This window comes from Bufo gargarizans, chromosome 1, assembly GCF_014858855.1.
Source record: "Bufo gargarizans isolate SCDJY-AF-19 chromosome 1, ASM1485885v1, whole genome shotgun sequence".
Lineage (NCBI taxonomy): Eukaryota > Metazoa > Chordata > Amphibia > Anura > Bufonidae > Bufo > Bufo gargarizans.
Window position 1 is genome coordinate 67,943,997 of NC_058080.1, and position 23,587 is coordinate 67,967,583.

At 46.5% G+C, this 23,587-nt stretch overlaps 1 protein-coding gene across 1 annotated transcript in view; it reads right to left on the reverse strand.

Annotated features, from left to right (window-relative positions):
• The window catches only part of LOC122939960 (protein S100-P-like), a 54,829-nt gene extending 31,537 nt beyond the window's left edge, over positions 1–23,292 (reverse strand). Inside the window, exon 1 of the mRNA XM_044296190.1 lies at positions 23,051–23,292. Within this exon, the coding sequence (XP_044152125.1) occupies positions 23,051–23,188 (138 nt within the window). The 5' untranslated portion in view covers positions 23,189–23,292. The remainder of the gene's footprint in view (positions 1–23,050) is intronic.
• Between the last annotated feature and the right edge of the window lie 295 nt (positions 23,293–23,587).

A 23,587-nucleotide genomic window follows, 5' to 3' on the forward strand; every position in this document is an offset into this window, starting at 1 on the left:
AGACCGACGAGTGGTTGCTGCCGGTGAGCCTCAAGCCCGGCCTGGTGGTGTGTGATAATGGGCGAAATCTCGTTGCAGCTCTGGGACTAGCCAATTTGACGCACATCCCTTGCTTGGCGCATGTGCTGAATTTGGTGGTGCAGAAGTTCATTCACAACTACCCCGACATGTCAGAGCTGCTGCATAAAGTGCGGGCCGTCTGTTCGCGCTTCCGGCGTTCACATCCTGCCGCTGCTCGCCTGTCTGCGCTACAGCGTAACTTCGGCCTTCCCGCTCACCGCCTCATATGCGACGTGCCCACCAGGTGGAACTCCACCTTGCACATGCTGGACAGACTGTGCGAGCAGCAGCAGGCCATAGTGGAGTTTCAGCTGCAGCACGCACGGGTCAGTCGCACTACAGAACAGCACCACTTCACCACCAATGACTGGGCCTCCATGCGAGACCTGTGTGCCCTGTTGCGCTGTTTCGAGTACTCCACCAACATGGCCAGTGGCGATGACACCGTTATCAGCGTTACAATACCACTTCTATGTCTCCTTGAGAAAACACTTAGGGCGATGATGGAACAGGAGGTGGCCCAGGAGGAGGAGGAGGAGGATGAGGAAGAGGGGTCATTTTTAGCACTTTCAGGCCAGTCTCTTCGAAGTGACTCAGAGGGAGGTTTTTTGCAACAGCAGAGGCCAGGTACAAATGTGGCCAGCCAGGGCCCACTACTGGAGGACGAGGAGGACGAGGATGAGGAGGAGGTGGAGGAGGATGAGGATGAAGCATGGTCACAGCGGGGTGGCACCCAACGCAGCTCGGGTCCATCACTGGTGCGTGGCTGGGGGGAAAGGCAGGACGATGACGATACGCCTCCCACAGAGGACAGCTTGTCCTTACCCCTGGGCAGCCTGGCACACATGAGCGACTACATGCTGCAGTGCCTGCGCAACGACAGCAGAGTTGCCCACATTTTAACCTGTGCGGACTACTGGGTTGCCACCCTGCTGGATCCACGCTACAAAGACAATGTGCCCACCTTACTTCCTGCACTGGAGCGTGATAGGAAGATGCGCGAGTACAAGCGCACGTTGGTAGACGCGCTACTGAGAGCATTCCCAAATGTCACAGGGGAACAAGTGGAAGCCCAAGGCCAAGGCAGAGGAGGAGCAAGAGGTCGCCAAGGCAGCTGTGTCACGGCCAGCTCCTCTGAGGGCAGGGTTAGCATGGCAGAGATGTGGAAAACTTTTGTCAACACGCCACAGCTAACTGCACCACCACCTGATACGCAACGTGTTAGCAGGAGGCAACATTTCACTAACATGGTGGAACAGTACGTGTGCACACCCCTCCACGTACTGACTGATGGTTCGGCCCCATTCAACTTCTGGGTCTCTAAATTGTCCACGTGGCCAGAGCTAGCCTTTTATGCCTTGGAGGTGCTGGCCTGCCCGGCAGCCAGCGTTTTGTCTGAACGTGTATTCAGCACGGCAGGGGGCGTCATTACAGACAAACGCAGCCGCCTGTCTACAGCCAATGTGGACAAGCTGACGTTCATAAAAATGAACCAGGCATGGATCCCACAGGACCTGTCCGTCCCTTGTCCAGATTAGACATTAACTACCTCCCCATAACCATATATTATTGGACTCCAGGGCACTTCCTCATTCAATCCTATTTTTATTTTCATTTTACCATTATATTGCGATGCTACCCAAAGTTGAATGAACCTCTCCTCTGCCTGTGTGCTAGGCCTAAATATATGCCAATGGACTGTTGCAGTGGTGGCTGACATGAAGCCTGATTCTCTGCTATGACATGCAGACTAATTCTCTGCTGACATGAAGCCAGATTGTCTGTTACGGGACCTCTCTCCTCTGCCTGGGTGCTGGGCCTAAATTTATGACAATGGACTGTTGCAGTGGTGGCTGACGTGAAGCCTGATTCTCTGCTATGACATGCAGACTGATTCTCTGCTGACATGAAGCCAGATCGTCTGTTACGGGACCTCTCTGCTCTGCCTGTGTGCTAGGCCTAAATATATGCCAATGGACTGTTGCAGTGGTGGGTGACGTGAAGCCTCATTCTCTGCTATGACATGCAGACTGATTCTCTGCTGACATGAAGCCAGATTGTCTGTTACGGGACCTCTCTGCTCTGCCTGTGTGCTAGGCCTAAATATATGCCAATGGACTGTTGCAGTGGTGGGTGACGTGAAGCCTCATTCTCTGCTATGACATGCAGACTGATTCTCTGCTGTCATGAAGCCAGATTGTCTGTTACGGGACCTCTCTGCTCTGCCTGTGTGCTAGGCCTAAATATATGCCAATGGACTGTTGCAGTGGTGGGTGACGTGAAGCCTCATTCTCTGCTATGACATGCAGACTGATTCTCTGCTGACATGAAGCCAGATTGTCTGTTACGGGACCTCTCTGCTCTGCCTGTGTGCTAGGCCTAAATATATGCCAATGGACTGTTGCAGTGGTGGGTGACGTGAAGCCTCATTCTCTGCTATGACATGCAGACTGATTCTCTGCTGTCATGAAGCCAGATTGTCTGTTACGGGACCTCTCTGCTCTGCCTGTGTGCTAGGCCTAAATATATGCCAATGGACTGTTGCAGTGGTGGGTGACGTGAAGCCTCATTCTCTGCTATGACATGCAGACTGATTCTCTGCTGACATGAAGCCAGATTGTCTGTTACGGGACCTCTCTGCTCTGCCTGTGTGCTAGGCCTAAATATATGCCAATGGACTGTTGCAGTGGTGGGTGACGTGAAGCCTCATTCTCTGCTATGACATGCAGACTGATTCTCTGCTGTCATGAAGCCAGATTGTCTGTTACGGGACCTCTCTGCTCTGCCTGTGTGCTAGGCCTAAATATATGCCAATGGACTGTTGCAGTGGTGGGTGACGTGAAGCCTCATTCTCTGCTATGACATGCAGACTAATTCTCTGCTGACATGAAGACAGATTCTCTGTTACGGGACCTCTCTCCTCTGCCTGTGTGTGTGCTGGGCCTAAATATATGCCAATGGACTGTTGCAGTGGTGGCTGACGTGAAGCCTCATTCTCTGCTATGACATGCAGACTGATTCTCTGCTGACATGAAGCCAGATTCTCTGTTACGGGACCTCTCTCCTCTGCCTGTGTGTGTGCTGGGCCTAAATATATGCCAATGGACTGTTGCAGTGGTGGCTGACGTGAAGCCTCATTCTCTGCTATGACATGCAGACTGATTCTCTGCTGACATGAAGCCAGATTCTCTGTTACGGGACCTCTCTCCTCTGCCTGTGTGTGTGCTGGGCCTAAATATATGCCAATGGACTGTTGCAGTGGTGGCTGACGTGAAGCCTCATTCTCTGCTATGACATGCAGACTGATTCTCTGCTGACATGAAGCCAGATTCTCTGTTACGGGACCTCTCTCCTCTGCCTGTGTGTGTGCTGGGCCTAAATATATGCCAATGGACTGTTGCAGTGGTGGCTGACGTGAAGCCTCATTCTCTGCTATGACATGCAGACTAATTCTCTGCTGACATGAAGACAGATTCTCTGTTACGGGACCTCCCTCCTCTGCCTGGGTGCTGGGCCTAAATATATGCCAATGGACTGTTGCAGTGGTGGCTGACGTGAAGCCTCATTCTCTGCTATGACATGCAGACTGATTCTCTGCTGACATGAAGCCAGATTCTCTGTTACGGGACCTCTCTCCTCTGCCTGTGTGTGTGCTGGGCCTAAATATATGCCAATGGACTGTTGCAGTGGTGGCTGACGTGAAGCCTCATTCTCTGCTATGACATGCAGACTGATTCTCTGCTGACATGAAGCCAGATTCTCTGTTACGGGACCTCTCTCCTCTGCCTGTGTGTGTGCTGGGCCTAAATATATGCCAATGGACTGTTGCAGTGGTGGCTGACGTGAAGCCTCATTCTCTGCTATGACATGCAGACTAATTCTCTGCTGACATGAAGACAGATTCTCTGTTACGGGACCTCCCTCCTCTGCCTGGGTGCTGGGCCTAAATATATGCCAATGGACTGTTGCAGTGGTGGCTGACGTGAAGCCTCATTCTCTGCTATGACATGCAGACTGATTCTCTGCTGACATGAAGACAGATTCTCTGTTACGGGACCTCTCTCCTCTGCCTGTGTGCTAGGCCTAAATATATGCCAATGGACTGTTGCAGTGGTGGGTGACGTGAAGCCTCATTCTCTGCTATGACATGCAGACTGATTCTCTGCTGTCATGAAGCCAGATTGTCTGTTACGGGACCTCTCTGCTCTGCCTGTGTGCTAGGCCTAAATATATGCCAATGGACTGTTGCAGTGGTGGGTGACGTGAAGCCTCATTCTCTGCTATGACATGCAGACTAATTCTCTGCTGACATGAAGACAGATTCTCTGTTACGGGACCTCTCTCCTCTGCCTGTGTGTGTGCTGGGCCTAAATATATGCCAATGGACTGTTGCAGTGGTGGCTGACGTGAAGCCTCATTCTCTGCTATGACATGCAGACTGATTCTCTGCTGACATGAAGCCAGATTCTCTGTTACGGGACCTCTCTCCTCTGCCTGTGTGCTAGGCCTAAATATATGCCAATGGACTGTTGCAGTGGTGGCTGACGTGAAGCCTCATTCTCTGCTATGACATGCAGACTAATTCTCTGCTGACATGAAGACAGATTCTCTGTTACGGGACCTCTCTCCTCTGCCTGGGTGCCGGGGCCTAAATATCTGAGAATGGACTGTTCCAGTGGTGGGTGACGGGAAGCCAGATTCTCTGCTATGGAACCTCTCTCCAATTGATTTTGGTTAATTTTTATTTATTTAATTTTTATTTTAATTAATTTCCCTATCCACATTTGTTTGCAGGGGATTTACCTACATGTTGCTGCCTTTTGCAGCCCTCTAGCCCTTTCCTGGGCTGTTTTACAGCCGTTTTAGTGCCGAAAAGTTCGGGTCCCCATTGACTTCAATGGGGTTCGGGTTCGGGACGAAGTTCGGATCGGGTTCGGATCCCGAACCCGAACATTTCCGGGATGTTCGGCCGAACTTCTCGAACCCGAACATCCAGGTGTTCGCTCAACTCTAGTTGGGGCTAGTTAGGTTGGGTGGGTGAGGGAAGGGGTCTTTTATTTGTGCCTTTATGTGTTTTATGTGTGTTTTGAAGTGGGGAGGCCTGCATCTAGCCCTGGACTATGCGGACATGGGAGGACATGGGGCGAGGGGCTAGATGTGGGTGGTGGAGGTAGGGCTGGCCTCGGACTATGCGGACACGAAAGAGACGTGAGGCGGAGGTCAGCCTTGGGTGATGGGTGAGGGGTGATGGAGTAGGTAGTGAGGGTTAGGACTAGATTATGGAAGGTAAAAGGTTGTCTTGTTATGTGTGGAAAAAAAATATAAAAAAATATATATTAAAAAAATAAAATAAAAATTTGGTGATGGGGGGAAAAAAAGAAAAAAGAATTTTTTTTTTGCGTTTTCGTTTTATTGACGAGTAGTCAAGTTTTTCTTTAGTTTGGGTTTTACAGCTGAACCGGCTAAGTAAGTATCATTTCTTTTTAGCGTTTGTATATAATTTGTATATAGTTTTTATAGTTTTTATAGAGTGTGGGTGTGGGTGTGAGTGTGAGTGAGGCTGGGTCAGCCGAGAAGCTGTTTTGTTTGATGTTCTGTCTGCAAGGTTTTGTATTTTTGTAATAAAAAAGAGTTCCCATAGCAGAGATTCAGGCTTCATGTCAGCAGAGAATCAGTCTTCATGTCATAGCAGAGAATCAGGCTTCACGTCAGCCAACACTGGAACAGGCCAACGTCAGCTTGTCTACATTGGCTGTAGACAGGCGGCTACGTTTGTCTGTAATGACGCCCCCTGCCGTGCTGAATACACGTTCAGACAAAACGCTGGCCGCCGGGCAGGCCAGCACCTCCAAGGCATAAAAGGTTAGCTCTGGCCACGTGGACAATTTGGAGACCCAGAAGTTGAATGGGGCCGAACCATCAGTCAGTACGTGGAGGGGTGTGCACACGTACTGTTCCACCATGTTAGTGAAATGTTGCCTCCTGCTAACACGTTCCGTATCAGGTGGTGGTGCAGGTAGCTGTGGCGTGTTGACAAAACTTTTCCACATCTCTGCCATGCTAACCCTGCCCTCAGAGGAGCTGGCCATGACACAGCTGCGTTGGCGACCTCTTGCTCCTCCTCTGCTTTCGCCTTGGGCTTCCACTTGTTCCCCTGTGACATTTGGGAATGCTCTCAGTAGCGTGTCTACCAACGTGCGCTTGTACTCGCGCATCTTCCTACCACGCTCCAGTGCAGGAAGTAAGGTGGGCACATTGTCTTTGTACCGTGGATCCAGCAGGGTGGCAACCCAGTAGTCCGCACACGTTAAAATGTGGGCAACTCTGCTGTCGTTGCGCAGGCACTGCAGCATGTAGTCGCTCATGTGTGCCAGGCTGCCCAGAGGTAAGGACAAGCTATCCTCTGTGGGAGGCGTATTGTCATCGTCCTGCGTTTCCCCCCAGCCACGCACCAGTGATGGGCCCGAGCTCCGTTGGGTGCCACCCCGCTGTGAACATGCTTCATCCTCATCCTCCTCCACCTCCTCCTCATCCTCGTCCTCCAGTAGTGGGCCCTGGCTGGCCACATTTGTACCTGGCCTCTGCAGTTGCAAAAAACCTCCCTCTGAGTCACTTCGAAGAGACTGGCCTGAAAGTGCTAAAAATGACCCCTCTTCCTCCTCCTCCTCCTGGGCTACCTCCTCTTCCATCATCACCCTAAGTGTTTTCTCAAGGAGACATAGAAGTGGTATTGTAACGCTGATAATGGCGTCATCGCCACTGGCCATGTTGGTGGAGTACTCGAAACAGCGCAACAGGGCACACAGGTCTCGCATGGAGGCCCAGTCATTGGTGGTGAAGTGGTGCTGTTCCGCAGTGCGACTGACCCGTGCGTGCTGCAGCTGAAACTCCACTATGGCCTGCTGCTGCTCGCACAGTCTGTCCAGCATGTGCAAGGTGGAGTTCCACCTGGTGGGCACGTCGCATATGAGGCGGTGAGCGGGAAGGCCGAAGTTACGCTGTAGCGCAGACAGGCGAGCAGCGGCAGGATGTGAACGCCGGAAGCGTGAACAGACGACCCGCACTTTATGCAGCAGCTCTGACATGTCGGGGTAGTTGTGAATGAACTTCTGCACCACCAAATTCAGCACATGCGCCAGGCAAGGAATGTGCGTCAAACCGGCTAGTCCCAGAGCTGCAACGAGATTTCACCCATTATCGCACACCACCAGGCCGGGCTTGAGGCTCACCGGCAGCAACCACTCGTCGGTCTGTTTTTCTATACCCCGCCACAACTCCTGTGCGGTGTGGGGCCTGTCCCCCAAACATTTGAGTTTCAGAATGGCCTGCTGACGTTTAGCCCGGGCTGTGCTGAAGTTGGTGGTGAAGGTGTGTGGCTGACTAGATGAGCAGGTGGAAGAAGAGGAGGAGAAAGCCGAGTAGGAGGAGGAGGCAACAGGAGGCAAAGAATGTTGCCCTGCGATCCTTGGCGGTGAAAGGACATGCGCCAAACAGCTCTCCGCCTGGGGTCCAGCCGCCACTACATTTACCCAGTGTGCAGTTAGGGAGATACAGCGTCCCTGGCCGTGCTTACTGGTCCACGTATCTGTGGTTAGGTAGACCTTGCCACAGATGGTGTTGCGCAGTGCACACTTGATTTTATCGGATACTTGGTTGTGCAGGGAAGGCACGGCTCACTTGGAGAAGTAATGCCGGCTGGGAACAACATACTGTGGGACAGCAAGCGACATGAGCTGTTTGAAGCTGTCTGTGTCCACCAGCCTAAATGACAGCATTTCATAGGCCAGTAGTTTAGAAATGCTGGCATTCAGGGCCAGGGATCGAAGGTGGCTAGGTGGGAATTTACGCTTTCTCTCAAATGTTTGTGAGATGGAGAGCTGAACGCTGCCGTGTGACATGATTGAGATGCTTGGTGACAGAGGTTGTGGTGTTGGTGGTACATCCCCTGTTTGCTGGGCGGCAGGTGCCAACGTTCCTCCAGAGGCGAAGGAAGAGGCCGAGGCGGCAGCAGCAGAAGAGGCCGAGGCGGCAGCAGCAGAAGAGGTAGCAGGGGGAGCCTGAGTGACTTTCTTGTTTTTAAGGTGTTTACTCCACTGCAGTTCATGCTTTGCATGCAGGTGCCTGGTCATGCAGGTTGTGCCAAGGTTCAGAACGTTAATGCCTCGCTTAAGGCTCTGATGGCACAGCGTGCAAACCACTCGGGTCTTGTCGTCAGCACATTGTTTGAAGAAGTGCCATGCCAGGGAACTCCTTGAAGCTGCCTTTGGGGTGCGCGGTCAGTAGCAGGCAAAGTCTCTTGGCGGCAGGTGTTCTGCTTTTGCCCACTGCTCCCTCTTTTGCTACGCTGTTGGCTCGGTCTCACCACTGCCTCTTCCTCTGAACTGTGAAAGTCAGTGGCACGACCTTCATTCCATGTGGGGTCTAGGACCTCATCGTCCCCTGCATCGTCTTCCACCCAGTCTTGATCCCTGACCTCCTGTTCAGTCTGCACACTGCAGAAAGACGCAGCAGTTGGCACCTGTGTTTCGTCATCATCAAAGACGTGCTGAGGTGGTATTCCCATGTCCTCATCATCAGGAAACATAAGTGGTTGTGCGTCAGTGCATTCTATGTCTTCCACCGCTGGGGAAGGGCTAGGTGGATGCCCTTGGGAAACCCTGCCAGCAGAGTCTTCAAACAGCATAAGAGACTGCTGCATAACTTGAGGCTCAGACAGTTTCCCTGGTATGCATGGGGTGATGTGACAGACTGATGGGCTTGGTTTTCAGGCGCCATCTGCGCTTTCTGCAGAAGACTGGGTGGGAGATAATGTGAACGTGCTGGATCCACTGTCGGCCACCCAATTGACTAATGCCTGTACCTGCTCAGGCCTTACCATCCTTAGAACGGCATTGGGCCCCACCAAATATCGCTGTAAATTCTCGGGGCTACTGGGACCTGAGGTAGTTGGTACACTAGAACGTGTGGCTGTGGCAGAACGGCCGCGTCCTCTCCCAGCACCAGAGGGTCCACTAACACCACCACGACCATGTCCGCGTCCTTTACTAGATGTTTTCCTCATTGTTACCGTTCACCACAATAACAAAAATATTATTTGGCCCAATGTATTGAATTCAAATTCAGGCCTTTTTTTACAGACACCTAACACTATCTTGCTATCTATTTAAGTACCGTATTACACTAATACAGGCACAGCAGTAACAACAGATTTAGCTGAATATAAATTTGAGGCCTATTATTTAGGCGCTGGGTGACAGGTATACGTTTACGGACAGAATTAGACTTGGGAATGCACGGTAGCGTATGAAGTTATTGTGGATGACCCTATTAACACCTTTAATCTAATATACCCTTTTATGGATAGATTTAAAGTAGGCCTGATACAGCAGAAACCACTAATTTAGGGAATTGCTAAGTTGGGAATTGTATTTCAACCCAGAACAAAAATATATCCTTTGCCAGACAGCAGACACTATTACAATTGGCTGGCCACAGCTGAAACACCAGATTTAGGGTACTGCTATTTTAGCAATTGCATTTCACCCCTCAATAAAATAGCAAGCACAGCCAAGCCCCTGATGTAGGATATAGCAAAATAATAACCACACTATTGATGGTTAAATGGACGTGGTTGCAGCTTGCTTCTGATGTAGGATATAGCAAAAAAATAACCACACTATTGATGGTTAAATGGACTTGGTGGCAGCTTGTGCTGGCGCACCACAAGACACAAAATGGCTGCCGATCACCCCAGAAAAAAGTGACTAAAAAACGCTCTGGGCAGCCTAAAAACCGTGAGCAATTGAATAGCAGCAGTTCAATGATCCACAGCTGTAGATCGATCACTGACTTAAGTGTTTATGAGGAGTTAATCACTGCCTAATCTCGCCCTAACAGTCGCAGCTGCATCCTCTCCCTACACTGATCAGAGCAGAGTGACGTGCGGCGCTACGTGACTCTAGCTTAAATAGAGGCTGGGTCACATGCTGCACTGGCCAATAGTAGGCATGGCTGTGACGGCCTGTTGGGGCAAGTAGTATGACGCTTGTTGATTGGCTGCTTTGCAGCCTTTCAAAAAGCGCCAAGAAAGCGACAAACCCCGAACTCAGACTTTTACGAAAATGTTCGGGTTCATGTCCGTGTCACGGACACCCCAAAATTCGGTACGAACCCGAACTATACAGTTCGGGTTCGCTCATCCCTACTCGGGACATCTCTAGCTACAGGCTAAATTATAGAATACAGATTAGCTACCTGTTCAAGAGCTTGGAAGATACAGAAATGATAGCACTAAGCATACCAGAAAAGAGTACTACTGAACCACAGCCTGAGTCAGGACCTAGCCAAAACCTATTAACAGTGGATCAACAGAATTCCTCTATATACCCAGAGACTGTATTCTGTCTGGATGTTTCTGCTGCAACTTAAACCAGCTACAGTTAACCACCTTAGCCCCCCTAGCTTAAACACCCTTAGGCCGAATGCACACGGCCGTTGTTCACGGCCGTGAGCGGTCCGTGGAACCGCGGCCTGGATTCCTCCTGAGAGCAGGAGCGCACAGCGTCATGAACGTCGTGAACAACGGCTGTGTGCATTCGGCCTTACAGGGAGTGCAGAATTATTAGGCAAGTTGTATTTTTGAGGATTAATTTTATTATTGAACAACAATCATGTTCTCAATGAACCCAAAAAAACTCATTAATATCAAAGCTGAATATTTTTGGAAGTAGTTTTTAGTTTGTTTTTAGTTTTAGCTATTTTAGGGGGATATCTGTGTGTGCAGGTGACTATTACTGTACATAATTATTAGGCAACTTAACAAAAAACAAATATATACCCATTTCAATTATTTATTTTTACCAGTGAAACCTATATAACATCTCAACATTCACAAATATACATTTCTGACATTCAAAAACAAAACAAAAACAAATCAGTGACCAATATAGCCACCTTTCTTTGCAAGGACACTCAAAAGCCTGCCATCCATGGATTCTGTCAGTGTTTTGATCTGTTCACCATCAACATTGCGTGCAGCAGCAACCACAGCCTCCCAGACACTGTTCAGAGAGGTGTACTGTTTTCCCTCCTTGTAAATCTCACATTTGATGATGGACCACAGGTTCTCAATGGGGTTCAGATCAGGTGAACAAGGAGGCCATGTCATTAGATTTTCTTCTTTTATACCCTTTCTTGCCAGCCACGTTGTGGAGTACTTGGACGCGTGTGATGGAGCATTGTCCTGCATGAAAATCATGTTTTTCTTACCTTGCAGACTTCTTCCTGTACCACTGCTTGAAGAAGGTGTCTTCCAGAAACTGGCAGTAGGACTGGGAGTTGAGCTTGACTCCATCCTCAACCCAAAAAGGCCCCACAAGCTCATCTTTGATGATACCAGCCCAAACCAGTACTCCACCTCCACCTTGCTGGCGTCTGAGTCGGACTGGAGCTCTCTGCCCTTTACCAATCCAGCCATCTGGCCCATCAAGACTCACTCTTATTTCATCAGTCCATAAAACCTTAGAAAAATCAGTCTTGAGATATTTCTTGGCCCAGTCTTGACGTTTCAGCTTGTGTGTCTTGTTCAGTGGTGGTCGTCTTTCAGCCTTTCTTACCTTTGCCATGTCTCTGAGTATTGCACACCTTGTGCTTTTGGGCACTCCAGTGATGTTGCAGCTCTGAAATATGGCCAAACTGGTGGCAAGTGGCATCTTGGCAGCTGCACGCTTGACTTTTCTCAGTTCATGGGCAGTTATTTTGCGCCTTGGTTTTTCCACACGCTTCTTGCGACCCTGTTGACTATTTTGAATGAAACGCTTGATTGTTCGATGATCACGCTTCAGAAGCTTTGCAATTTTAAGAGTGCTGCATCCCTCTGCAGGATATCTCACTATTTTTGACTTTTCTGAGCCTGTCAAGTCCTTCTTTTGACCCATTTTGCCAAAGGAAAGGAAGTTGCCTAATAATTATGCACACCTGATATAGGGTGTTGATGTCATTAGACCACACCCCTTCTCATTACAGAGATGCACATCACCTAATATGCTTAATTGGTAGTAGGCTTTCGAGCCTATACAGCTTGGAGTAAGACAACATGCATAAAGAGGATGATGTGGTCAAAATACTCATTTGCCTAATAATTCTGCACGTAGTGTAATGACCAGACCACTTTTTACAATTCTGCACTACACTACTTTCACGGTTTATTGCTCGGTCATGCAACTTACCACCCAAACGAATTTTACCTCCTTTTCTTCTCACTAATAGAGCTTTCATTTGGTGGTATTTAATTGCTGCTGACATTTTTACTTTTTTGTTATTAATCGAAATTTACCGAAATTTTTGCAAAAAAAGAAATTTTTCACTTTCAGTTGTAATTTTTTTTTAAAAAGCTACATTTCTATATAAATTTTTCTTTACATTTTTTGTTCTACATGTCTTTGATAAAAAAAATGCAAAAAGTGTATATTTATTGGTTTGCGCAAAAGTTATAGCGTTTACAAACTATGGTACAAAAATGTGAATTTCCGCATTTTGAAGCAGCTCTGACTTTCTGAGCACCTGTCATGTTTCCTGAGGTTGTATAATGGCCAGACAGTAGAAAAACCCCACAAATGACCCCATTTCAGAAAGTAGACACCCTAAGGTATTCGCTGATGGACATAGTGAGTTCATAGAAGTTTTTATTTTTTGCCACAAGTTAGTGGAAAATTATGATTTTTTTTTCTTTTTTTTCTTACAAAGTCTCATATTCCACTAACTTGTGACAAAAAATAAAAACTTCCATGAACTCACCATGCCCCTCTCGGAATACCTTGGGGTGTCTTCTTTCCAAAATGGGGTCACTTGTGGCGTAGTTATACTGCCCTGGCAATTTAGGGGCCCAAATGTGTGAGAAGTACTTTGCAATCAAAATGTGTAAAAAATGACCGGTGAAATCTGAAAGGTGCACTTTGGAATATGTGCCCCTTTGCCCACCTTGGCAGCAAAAAAGTGTCACACATCTGGTATCGCCGTACTCAGGAGAAGTTGGGGAATGTGTTTTGGGGTGTCATTTTACATATACCCATGCTGGGTGAGAGAAATATCTTGGCAAAAGACAACTTTTCCTATTTTTTTATACAAAGTTGGCATTTGACCAAGATATTTTTCTCACCCAGCATGGGTATATGTAAAATGACACCCCAAAACACATTCCCCAACTTCTCCTGAGTACGGCGATACCACATGTGTCACACTTTTTTGCAGCCTAGATGCGCAAAGGGGCCCAAATTCCTTTTAGGAGGGCATTTTTAGACATTTGGATCCCAGACTTCTTCTCACACTTTCGGGCCCCTAAAAAGCCAGGGCAGTATAAATACCCCACATTTGACCCCACTTTGGAAAGAAGACACCCCAAGGTATTCAATGAGGGGCATGGCGAGTTCCTAGAAATTTTTTATTTTTTGCATAAGTTAGCGGAAATTGATTTTTTTGTTTTTTTTCTCACAAAGTCTCACTTTCCGCTAACTTAGGACAAAAATTTCAATCTTTCATGGACTCAATATGCCCCTCAGCGAATACCTTGGGGTGTCTTCTTTCCAAAATGGGGTCACATGTGCGGTATTTATACTGCCCTGGCTTTTTAGGGGCCCTAAAGCGTGAGAAGAAGTCTGGAATATAAATGTCTAAAAATGTTTATGCATTTGGATTCCGTGAGGGGTATGGTGCGTCCATGTGAGATTTTATTTTTTGACACAAGTTAGTAGAATATGAGACTTAGTAAGAAAAAACAAAAACAAAAACAAACAAAAAATTTCCGCTAACTTGTGCCAAAAAAAATGTCTGAATGGAGCATTACAGGGGGGGGGGTGATCAATGACAGGGGGGGTGATCAATGACAGGGGGGTGATCAATGACAGGGGGGTAATCACCCATATAGACTCCCGGATCACCCCCCTGTCATTGATCACCCCCCTGGTAAGGCTCCATTCAGACGTCCGTATAATTTTTACAGATCCATGGATCGGATCCGCAAAACACATGCGGACGTCTGAATGGAGCCTTACAGGGGGGTTATCAATGACAGGGGGTGATCAGGGTGATTAGGGTGATCACCCCCCTGTCACTGATCACCCCCCCTGTAAGGCTCCATTCAGACATCCGCATGATTTTTACGGATCCATGGGCACATGGATCGGATCCACAAAACACGTGCGGACGTCTGAATGGAGCCTTACAGGGGGGTGATCAATGACAGGGGGTGATCAGGGTGATCACCCCCCTGTCACTGATCACCCCCCCTGTAAGGCTCCATTCAGGCATCCGCATGATTTTTACGGATCCATGGATACATGGATCGGATCCACAAAACACATGCGGACGTCTGAATGGAGCCTTACAGGGGGGTGATCAATGACAGGGGGGTGATCACCCATATAGACTCCCTGATCACCCCCCTGTCACTGATCACCCCCCCCTGTAAGGCTCCATTCAGACATCCGCATGATTTTTACGGATCCATGGATACATGGATCGGATCCACAAAACACATGCGGACGTCTGAATGGAGCCTTACAGGGGGGTTATCAATGACAGGGGGTGATCAGGGTGATCACCCCCCTGTCACTGATCACCCCCCCTGTAAGGCTCCATTCAGACATCCGCATGATTTTTTACGGATCCATGGATACATGGATCGGATCCACAAAACACATGCGGACGTCTGAATGGAGCCTTACAGGGGGGTTATCAATGACAGGGGGTGATCAGGGTGATCACCCCCCTGTCACTGATCACCCCCCCTGTAAGGCTCCATTCAGACATCCGCATGATTTTTTACGGATCCATGGATACATGGATCGGATCCACAAAACACATGCGGACGTCTGAATGGAGCCTTACAGTGGGGTGATCAATGACAGGGGGGTGATCAGGGAGTGTATATGGGTGATCACCCGCCTGTCATTGATCACCCCCTGTAAGGCTCCATTCAGACGTCCGCATGTGTTTTGCGGATCCGATCCATGTATCCATGGATCCGTAAAAATCATGCGGACGTCTGAATGGAGCCTTACAGGGGGGTGATCAATGACAGGGATGTGATCAATGACAGGGGGTGATCAGGGAGTGTATATGGGTGATCACCCGCCTGTCATTGATCACCCCCCTGTAAGGCTCCATTTAGACGTCCGTATGCGTTTTGCGGATCCGATCCATGTATCCGTGGATCCGTAAAAATCATACGGACGTCTGAACGGAGCCTGACAGGGGGGTGATCAATGACAGGGCGGTGATCAATGACAGGGGGGTGATCAGGGAGTTTATATGGGGTGATCATGGGTGATCAGGGGTTTATAAGGGGTTAATAAGTGACGGGGGGGGTGTAGTGTAGTGTGGTGTTTGGTGCGACTGTACTGACCTACCTGAGTCCTCTGGTGGTCGATCCTAACAAAAGGGACCACCAGAGGACCAGGTAGGAGGTATATTAGACGCTGTTATCAAAACAGCGTCTAATATACCTGTTAGGGGTTAAAAAATTCGGATCTCCAGCCTGCCAGCGAGCGATCGCCGCTGGCAGGCTGGAGATCCACTCGCTTACCTTCCGTTCCTGTGAGCGCGCGCGCCTGTGAGCGCGCGCGCCTGTGTGCGCGCGTTCACAGGAAATCCCGGCCCTCGCGAGATGACGCATATATGCGTGACTCTGCGCAGGGCCGCCACCTCCGGACCGCACATCTGCGGTAGGCGGTCCGGAGGTGGTTAAGTGGTGATAACTTTAAAACTCTTTGACTTATCCAGGCCATTCTAAGATAGTTTTTTCATCACATATTGTACTTCATGACACTGGTAAAATTAATTTAAAAGAAATTAATTTCTATTTATAAAAGAAAAAACAAAAATTTGTTAAAAATTGCAAATTTCCAAGTTTCAATTTCTCTACTTCTATCATACATAGTAATACCTCCAAAAATAGTTATTAATTTGGATTCCTCATATGTCTACTTTATGTTTGGATCATTTTGGGAATAATATTTTGTATTTTGGGGATGTTACAAGGCTTAGAAGTTTAGAAGCAAATCTTGAAATTTTTCAGAAATTTTCAAAAACCTAATTTTTCAGGACCAGTTCAGGTCTGAAGTCACTTTGTGAGGATTGCATAATAGAAACCACCCATTCTAGAAACTACACCCCTTAAGCTATTAAAACTGATTTTACAAATGTCATTAACCCTTTAGGTGTTCCACAAGAGTTAATGGTAAATGGAGAAAATATTTCAGAATTTCGATTTTTGGGCACATTTTCCATTTTAATCCATTTTTTCCTGTAACAAAGCATGGGTTAACAGCAAAAAAAAATGCTATACTTATTGCCCCGATTCTGTAGTTTGCAGAAACACCCCATATGTGGCCGTAAACTACTGTACGGGCACACAGTAGGGTGTAGAGGGGAAGGTGCGCTGTGTGGTTTTTGGAAGGCAGATTTTTCTGGACTGGCTTATTTACACCATGTCTCATTTGAAGCCCCCCTGATGCACCCCTAGAGTAAAAAACGCCATAAAAGTGACCCCATTTTAGAAACTACACCCCTCAAGGTATTCAAAACTGATTTTACAAACTTTGTTAACCCTTTAGGTGTTGCACAAGTGTTACTGGCAAATGGGGATGAAATTTGAGAATTGCAATTTTTTGGAAAATTTTCCATTTTAATCAATTTTTTCCAGTAACAAGGCAAGACTCAACAGCCAAACAAAATGCAATATTTATTGCCCCGATTCTGTAGTTTACAGAAACACCCCATATGTGGCCATAAACGACTGTACGGGCATAAGTATGGCGTAGAGGGAAAGGTGCGCCATATGGTTTTTGGAAGGCAGATTTTGCTGGACTGCTTTATTTACACCATGTCTCATTTGAAGCCCCCCTGATGCACCCCTAGAGTAGAAACTCCATAAAAGTGACCCTAATTAAGACACTACACCCCTCAAGATATTCAAAACTGATTTTTACAAACTTTGTTAACCCTTTAGGTGTTGCACAAGAGTTATTGGCAAATGGAGATGGAAAATTTGCCAAAAAATTTAGATTCTAAAATTTAATTTTAATCCATCTTTTCCAGTAAAAAAGCAAGGGTTAACAGCCAAACAAAATGATGTATTTATTGCCCTGAATCTTTAGTTTGCAGAAACACCCAATATGTGGCCGTAAACTACTGTATGGGCACACAGTAGAGCATAGAGGGAAAGGTGCGCCGTGTGGTTTTTGGAAAGCAGATTTTGCTGAACTGGTTTATTTACACCATGTCCCATTTGAAGCCCCCCTGATGCACTCCTAGAGTAGAAACTCCATAAAAGTGGCCCCATTTTGGAAACTACGGGATAAGGTGGCAGTTCTGTTGGGACTATTTTTAGGGTACGTATGATTTTTGGTTTATCTATATTACATTTTTGTGAGGCAAGGTTACTAGAAATAGAAATTCTAAAATTTCATCTCCATTTGCCAATAACTCTTGTGGAACACCTAAAGGGTTACCGACGTTTGTAAATTCAGTTTTGAATAGGGTGTAGTTTCTTAGATGGGGTCGCTTTTATGTAGTTTTTACTCTAGGGGTGCATCAGGGGGGCTTTAAATGGGACATGATGCCCAAAAATAAAGGCCATCAAAATCTGCCTTCCAGAAACCATACAGAGTTCCTTTCCTTCTGCGCCCTGCCGTTTAGTCATACAGCAGTTTACGACCACATATGGGGTGTTTCTGTAAACTGCAGTATGAGGGTAATAAATATTACATTTTGTTTGGCTTTGTTATTGGAAAAAAACGGATTGAAATGGAAAATTTGCCCCAAAAAACATTTTAGTATCTCCATAGTCTAAGAGTCTTTTTTTTTTTTTTTTTTTTTAGCCGATTATCTTATGTAGGGGCTCATTTTTGGCGGAATGAGAGACCGGTTTTATTGGCACTATTTTGGGGGGCATATTACTTTTTGATCGATTTCTATTAACATTTTTGTGATGTTAGGTGACAAAAAAAAACCTTTTTGTGGTGGTGAGTAGTGGTGTCCTTCTGTATCCCCCTCCTGTGACACACTCTGCACTTTTTTTGGGTCCGTCCCTTCTTTCCAGTATGGGTGACCACACCTGGAAAGTATTGGCCAGGGACGATCCTGGTGCCTCCAGTTCCCGAGGTACTCCGGCCTGCTCTTTCCCAGTCAGAAAAGGTCAGGTCCTTGAGGACTGCCTCATAGAACTGAAGGAATGTCCCTATGTTGCCAGCGCTCCGGAACTGCACAAAAGAGTTGTACAAGGCAACCTGTACCAAGTAGACCGCAACTTTTTTGCACTATGCCCCGGTTTTGCACATGGCGTTATATGGCTTGAGGACTTGATAAGAGAGATCAACTCCTCCCATATACAGATTGTAGTCGACGATACAATCGGGCTTAAGGACCGTTGCCGTAGTACCTCGCACAGGGACAGGGGTGATGCTGTTACCATGAATTGTGGACAGTACAAGGACATCCCTCTTGTCCTTATATCTGACCAGCAACAGGTTTCCAGTGGTAAGGGCACTGGTCTCACCCCTGGGGATAGGTACCTGGAGGGGGTGGGCAGGGAGGCCGCGTTGATTTTTCCACAAGCTTACGTGGATCTGGCGGCGAGGGAATGGAACAAGGGGATACTAGTATAAAAGTTATCCACGTACAGGTGGTAACACTTATCTAGCAGTGGGTGCATAAGGTCCCACACAAGTTTCCCCCATTCTGGGGGTTCAATACGGGAATCTCGCCCCTCGTACACACAAAACTTGTAAGTGTACCCTGAGGTACTCTCACAAAGTTTGTACAGCTTCATGCCATACCTCGCCCGCTTAGAGTAAACATACTGGTGGAAAATGAGTCTCCCTTTCAACGCAATGAGAGACTCATCAACCGCGACCTCCCTTCCAGGTACATAGGCCTGTACAAATTTAGCCCCAAAGTGATCGATGACCGGCATGATTTTGTACAGGTGGTCATAGGCAGGATCACCTTGGGGGGGAGATGCTGCATTATCTGAATAATTCTGGCATTTCCAGGCCGCGTTGATTTTTCCGCAAGCTTACGTGGATCTGGCGGCGAGGGAATGGAACAAGGGGATACTAGTATAAAAGTTATCCACGTACAGGTGGTAACACTTATCTAGCAGTGGGTGCATAAGGTCCCACACAAGTTTCCCCCATTCTGGGGGTTCAATACGGGAATCTCGCCCCTCGTACACACAAAACTTGTAAGTGTACCCTGAGGTACTCTCACAAAGTTTGTACAGCTTCATGCCATACCTCGCCCGCTTAGAGTAAACATACTGGTGGAAAATGAGTCTCCCCTTCAACGCAATGAGAGACTCATCAACCGTGACCTCCCTTCCAGGTACATAGGCCTGTACAAATTTAGCCCCAAAGTGATCGATGACCGGCCTGATTTTGTACAGGTGGTCATAGGCAGGATCACCTTGGGGGGGACATGCTGAATTATCTGAATAATTCTGGCATTTCCAGATGGCCTCAAACCGGAAGCGTGTCATGGCCGTACTGGAAAGTGGGGTCTCGTAGAGGACGTCCCCACTCCAGTAATGCCTGACACTAGGTTTCTTGACTAGGCCCATGTGCAGCATGAGGCCCCAAAACATCCTCATCTCGGCTGCATTGACCAGAGTCCAGCCACTGGGCCTAGCCAAAAAGGAGCCCGAGTGTTAAGCAACGAACTGTTCGGAGTATAGGTTCGTCTGCTCCACCATCAGATTTACAAAGTGGTCACTGAAAAAAAGACTAAAATAGTCATATTCAGTGAAGCCCACTGTGGAAATCTGGATTCCTGGTTGGCCTACAAAATCAGGAATCACAGGCTCAAATCGCTCTGGAGTACACCAGACAAGTTCACTGGCAGGGGGCTCCGGTGGATTTAACCGGTGGGCCGGAAAACTAGTACGAGCCCAAGAGCAGCTCGTACTAGGGTGGGCCACAGGGTCCCTAGCATGGAGGTCCCCTTGCTCCGCCTGGCGGCGTCTCCGCCGACTTGGGGGCTCATCATCATCGCTAGATGATGAGGAGGACGCGGATGACAACAGGAAAGTCATCCTCATCCTCAATTCAGACCTGTGGTTTGCTGCGTTTCCGGGTTATTCGGATCTCTGGGGACCCGATAACCCAGAACAGGATGGTGATCGGTGGTGTGATAATACACCACCAATCACCATCCTGCGATCCTGAGACGTGATGGTGACATATGAGGAATCGCCATGTCCGTAAGAATCTGCTCTATAAGAATACCCCATGACCTAACCCCTCAGATGAACACGGTCAAATTTTTTTTATAAAAACGGTGCCAAAACAGCAATGTTTGGGCAAATTTTCCATTTTTATCAGTTTTTTTCCAGTAACAAAGCAAGGGTTAACAGCCAAACAAAACTTAATATTTATTACCCTGATTCTGCAGTCTACAGAAACACCCAATATGTGGTCGTAAACTGCTGTATGACCAAACGGCAGGGCACAGAAGGAAAGGAATGCTGTATGGTTTCTGGAAGGCAGATTTTGATGGTCTTTTTTTTGGCACCATGTCCCATTTGAACCCCCCCTGATGCACACCTAGAGTAGAAACTCCATAAAAGTGACCCCATCTAAGAAACCACACCTCTCAAGTTATTCAAAACTGATTTTACAAACTTTATTAACCCTTCAGGTGTTCCTCAAACCTTTATGGCAAATGGAGATGAAATTTCAGAATTTCTATTTTTTGTAACCTTACCTAACAGAAATGTAATATAGAGAAACCAAAAATCACACGTAACCTAAAAATAGTCGCAAAAAAAAACTGCCACCTTATCCCGTAGTTTCCAAAATGGGGTCATTTTTATGGAGTTTCTACTCTAGGGGTGCATTGGGGGGGCTACAAATGGGACATGCTGTAAATAAACCGGTCCAGCAAAATCTGCCTTCCAAAAACCACACCGGGCACCTTTTCCTCTACGCCCTACCGTGTGCCTGTACAGTAGTTTACGGCCACATATTGGGTGTTTCTGCAAACTACAGAATTGGGGCAATAAATGTAGCATTTAGTTTGGCTGTTAACCCTTGCTTTGTTACTGCAAAAAATTGATTAAAATTGAAAATTTGCCCAAAAAATTAAATTCTCAAATTTCATCTCTATTTGCCAAAAACTCTTGTGGAACACCTATAGGGTTAACAAAGTTTGTAAAATCAGTTTTGAATACCTTGAAGGGTATAGTTTCTAGAATGGGGTCATTTATGGGTGGTTTTTATTATGTAAGCGTCACAAAGTGACTTCAGACCTGCACTGGTCCCTAAAAATTGGGCTTTTGAAAATTTCAGAAAAATTTAATGATTTGCTTCTAAACTTCTAAACCCTGTAACGTTCCCAAAAACTAAAATGTCATTACCAAAATGATCCAAACATGAGGTAGACATATGGGGAATGTAAAGTTATAACTATTTTTGGAGGTATTACTATGTATTATAGAAGTAGAGAAATTGAAACTTGAAAATTTGCAAAGTTTTCCAAAATTTTGGTAAATTTGGTATTTTTTTTTATAAATAAAAATGAATTTTTTTACTTCATTTTACCAGTGTCATGAAGTACAATATGTGATGAAAAAACAATCTCAGAATGGCCTGGATAAGTCAAAGTGTTTTAAAGTTATCACCACTTAAAGTAACACTGGTCAGATTTGAAAAAAAAATGGCCTGGTCCTTAAGTTGAAATAAGGCTGTGTCCTTAAGGAGTTAAACATTTTTTTAAAAAATTCTACAGCAAAGTTGAGATCTATATATTTGAGGAAATGCTGCTAAACAAAGGCTGCCTTTGTAGGACAGTTCTCAGTAGCCTTGGACCAGCTTGTTCTCTGCTCTGTTTTTTCAACTAAAAACAGGAACAGATCCCTAAGAAGTGAACTTATCAGAACTTTACAAAAGAAAGGGGTTTGGGAAAAGTTTCCTTGTACCATGCCCCCACCTAGGAGCACCGACTGGGCGAAGTTTTTGTTAATCTCACCCATTTTCATCCCGGGACTGTGGGAATTTGCCAGGACTGTCTCTAAATATCAGGGACAGTTCTGCCAAATTCAGGACAGTTGGCATCTATGATCAACACTTGTTTGAAAAGACTGATTACAACGCAACTGTTCTTTTCCCATAATTTCCAATGATTATTGGCGGCTGATTACACAGGGAGATGCGCTGCTGATAATTGCATCTTTTATTCCTATGAAAGATGCAAATCAGCTGACAAATGAACATTTGCTCTATCATCGGTTGGTTGGGAGCACTATGAAGGTGCGGCCATACGTTGCAGCGGTGCTGCATTTTTGATGCGGCAAAAAATGCATAAAAATCATGCCGTTTTTGCAACAACATAACGGCTTTTCTGTTGCAAATCGCACACAGCAGGAGATCTCTGGATCCACGTGAGGTCCAGGACTGGTTCTAGCTTTATTATAAAGAGGTTGTACTAGATTATGTACGATTTTCATTTTTTACAGTATTCCTTGGATAATCCCTTTGAGGGATGGAAAAAAAATGACAGGAAAAGTGCTATATGGCAGAAGGTTCCAAACTGTGGCTTTAAAATTCTAAAATGTACAAAAAATGTTTTAAAAAAATTACAAAGCACTATGTTTCCATCAGCTGGACACTGAGGTACAGTTTCAGCATATAGCAGGTTATAGGTAACTTATAATAGATCGTGCACAGTGCTTAAACGTAATACGACCCTAATACTGAACCCTATACATGAGGTTGTAGAATGCTCCGCCAGTCATAGTATATAGACTGCTATAAACTCCAATTTGTATTCTGTTGATGGGTTCCTTCCTGAGTCATCACCCCTTCTATCCTGCAGCCGCCAGGAGACATTCTGTCACTATGGAATTGCTATTTTTGCGTTTCCCGATTATCTTCTATAGTATAATATAAATAATGGGTGATAGCTGTATACTTCTACTGTATGTAAGGCATCATCTTACCTTCATGAGTCCAGGCAGTTCTTTCTCCATCATAGTCTTCAATTCCCCTTTGGATAAAGTGTCTTTAGTGCCCTCAGTAAAGGCATATTGGTGAAAGACATTGATGATTTGATCGATTGCGGTTTCCAGCTCACTCATGTTTGGATGGGATTTGAGCTTCTCGGCTTCTCCAGGCAGCTGCTATAGGCAGAGTGAAGTACCATTGACGGAGCTCCTGCTTATATACAGATCGTGGCTTTGTGCTCAGGGCAAATATTTCTCAATAAGTAAATATTCTATAGGGTGTAACCTTCATACAACCTGTAATTGACTATCTCTGCAAACATGCGTGACTGGTGGCTCAAAAAGCCTCCGCCCTTGAATGTTGAAGAAAAGTTACCATCCCCTGAGAGAGAAATTAGTACAGAATATAATGACTGTGCGGCATCAAAATGAAGGATTGCTGGAAGACAGACAGTGGGGGTCATTTATTAAAGCCTGTCTGGCGAAAAAATTGTTGCAAAGGGTATTTTTGCGACTTTTTTAATGGTGCACAGG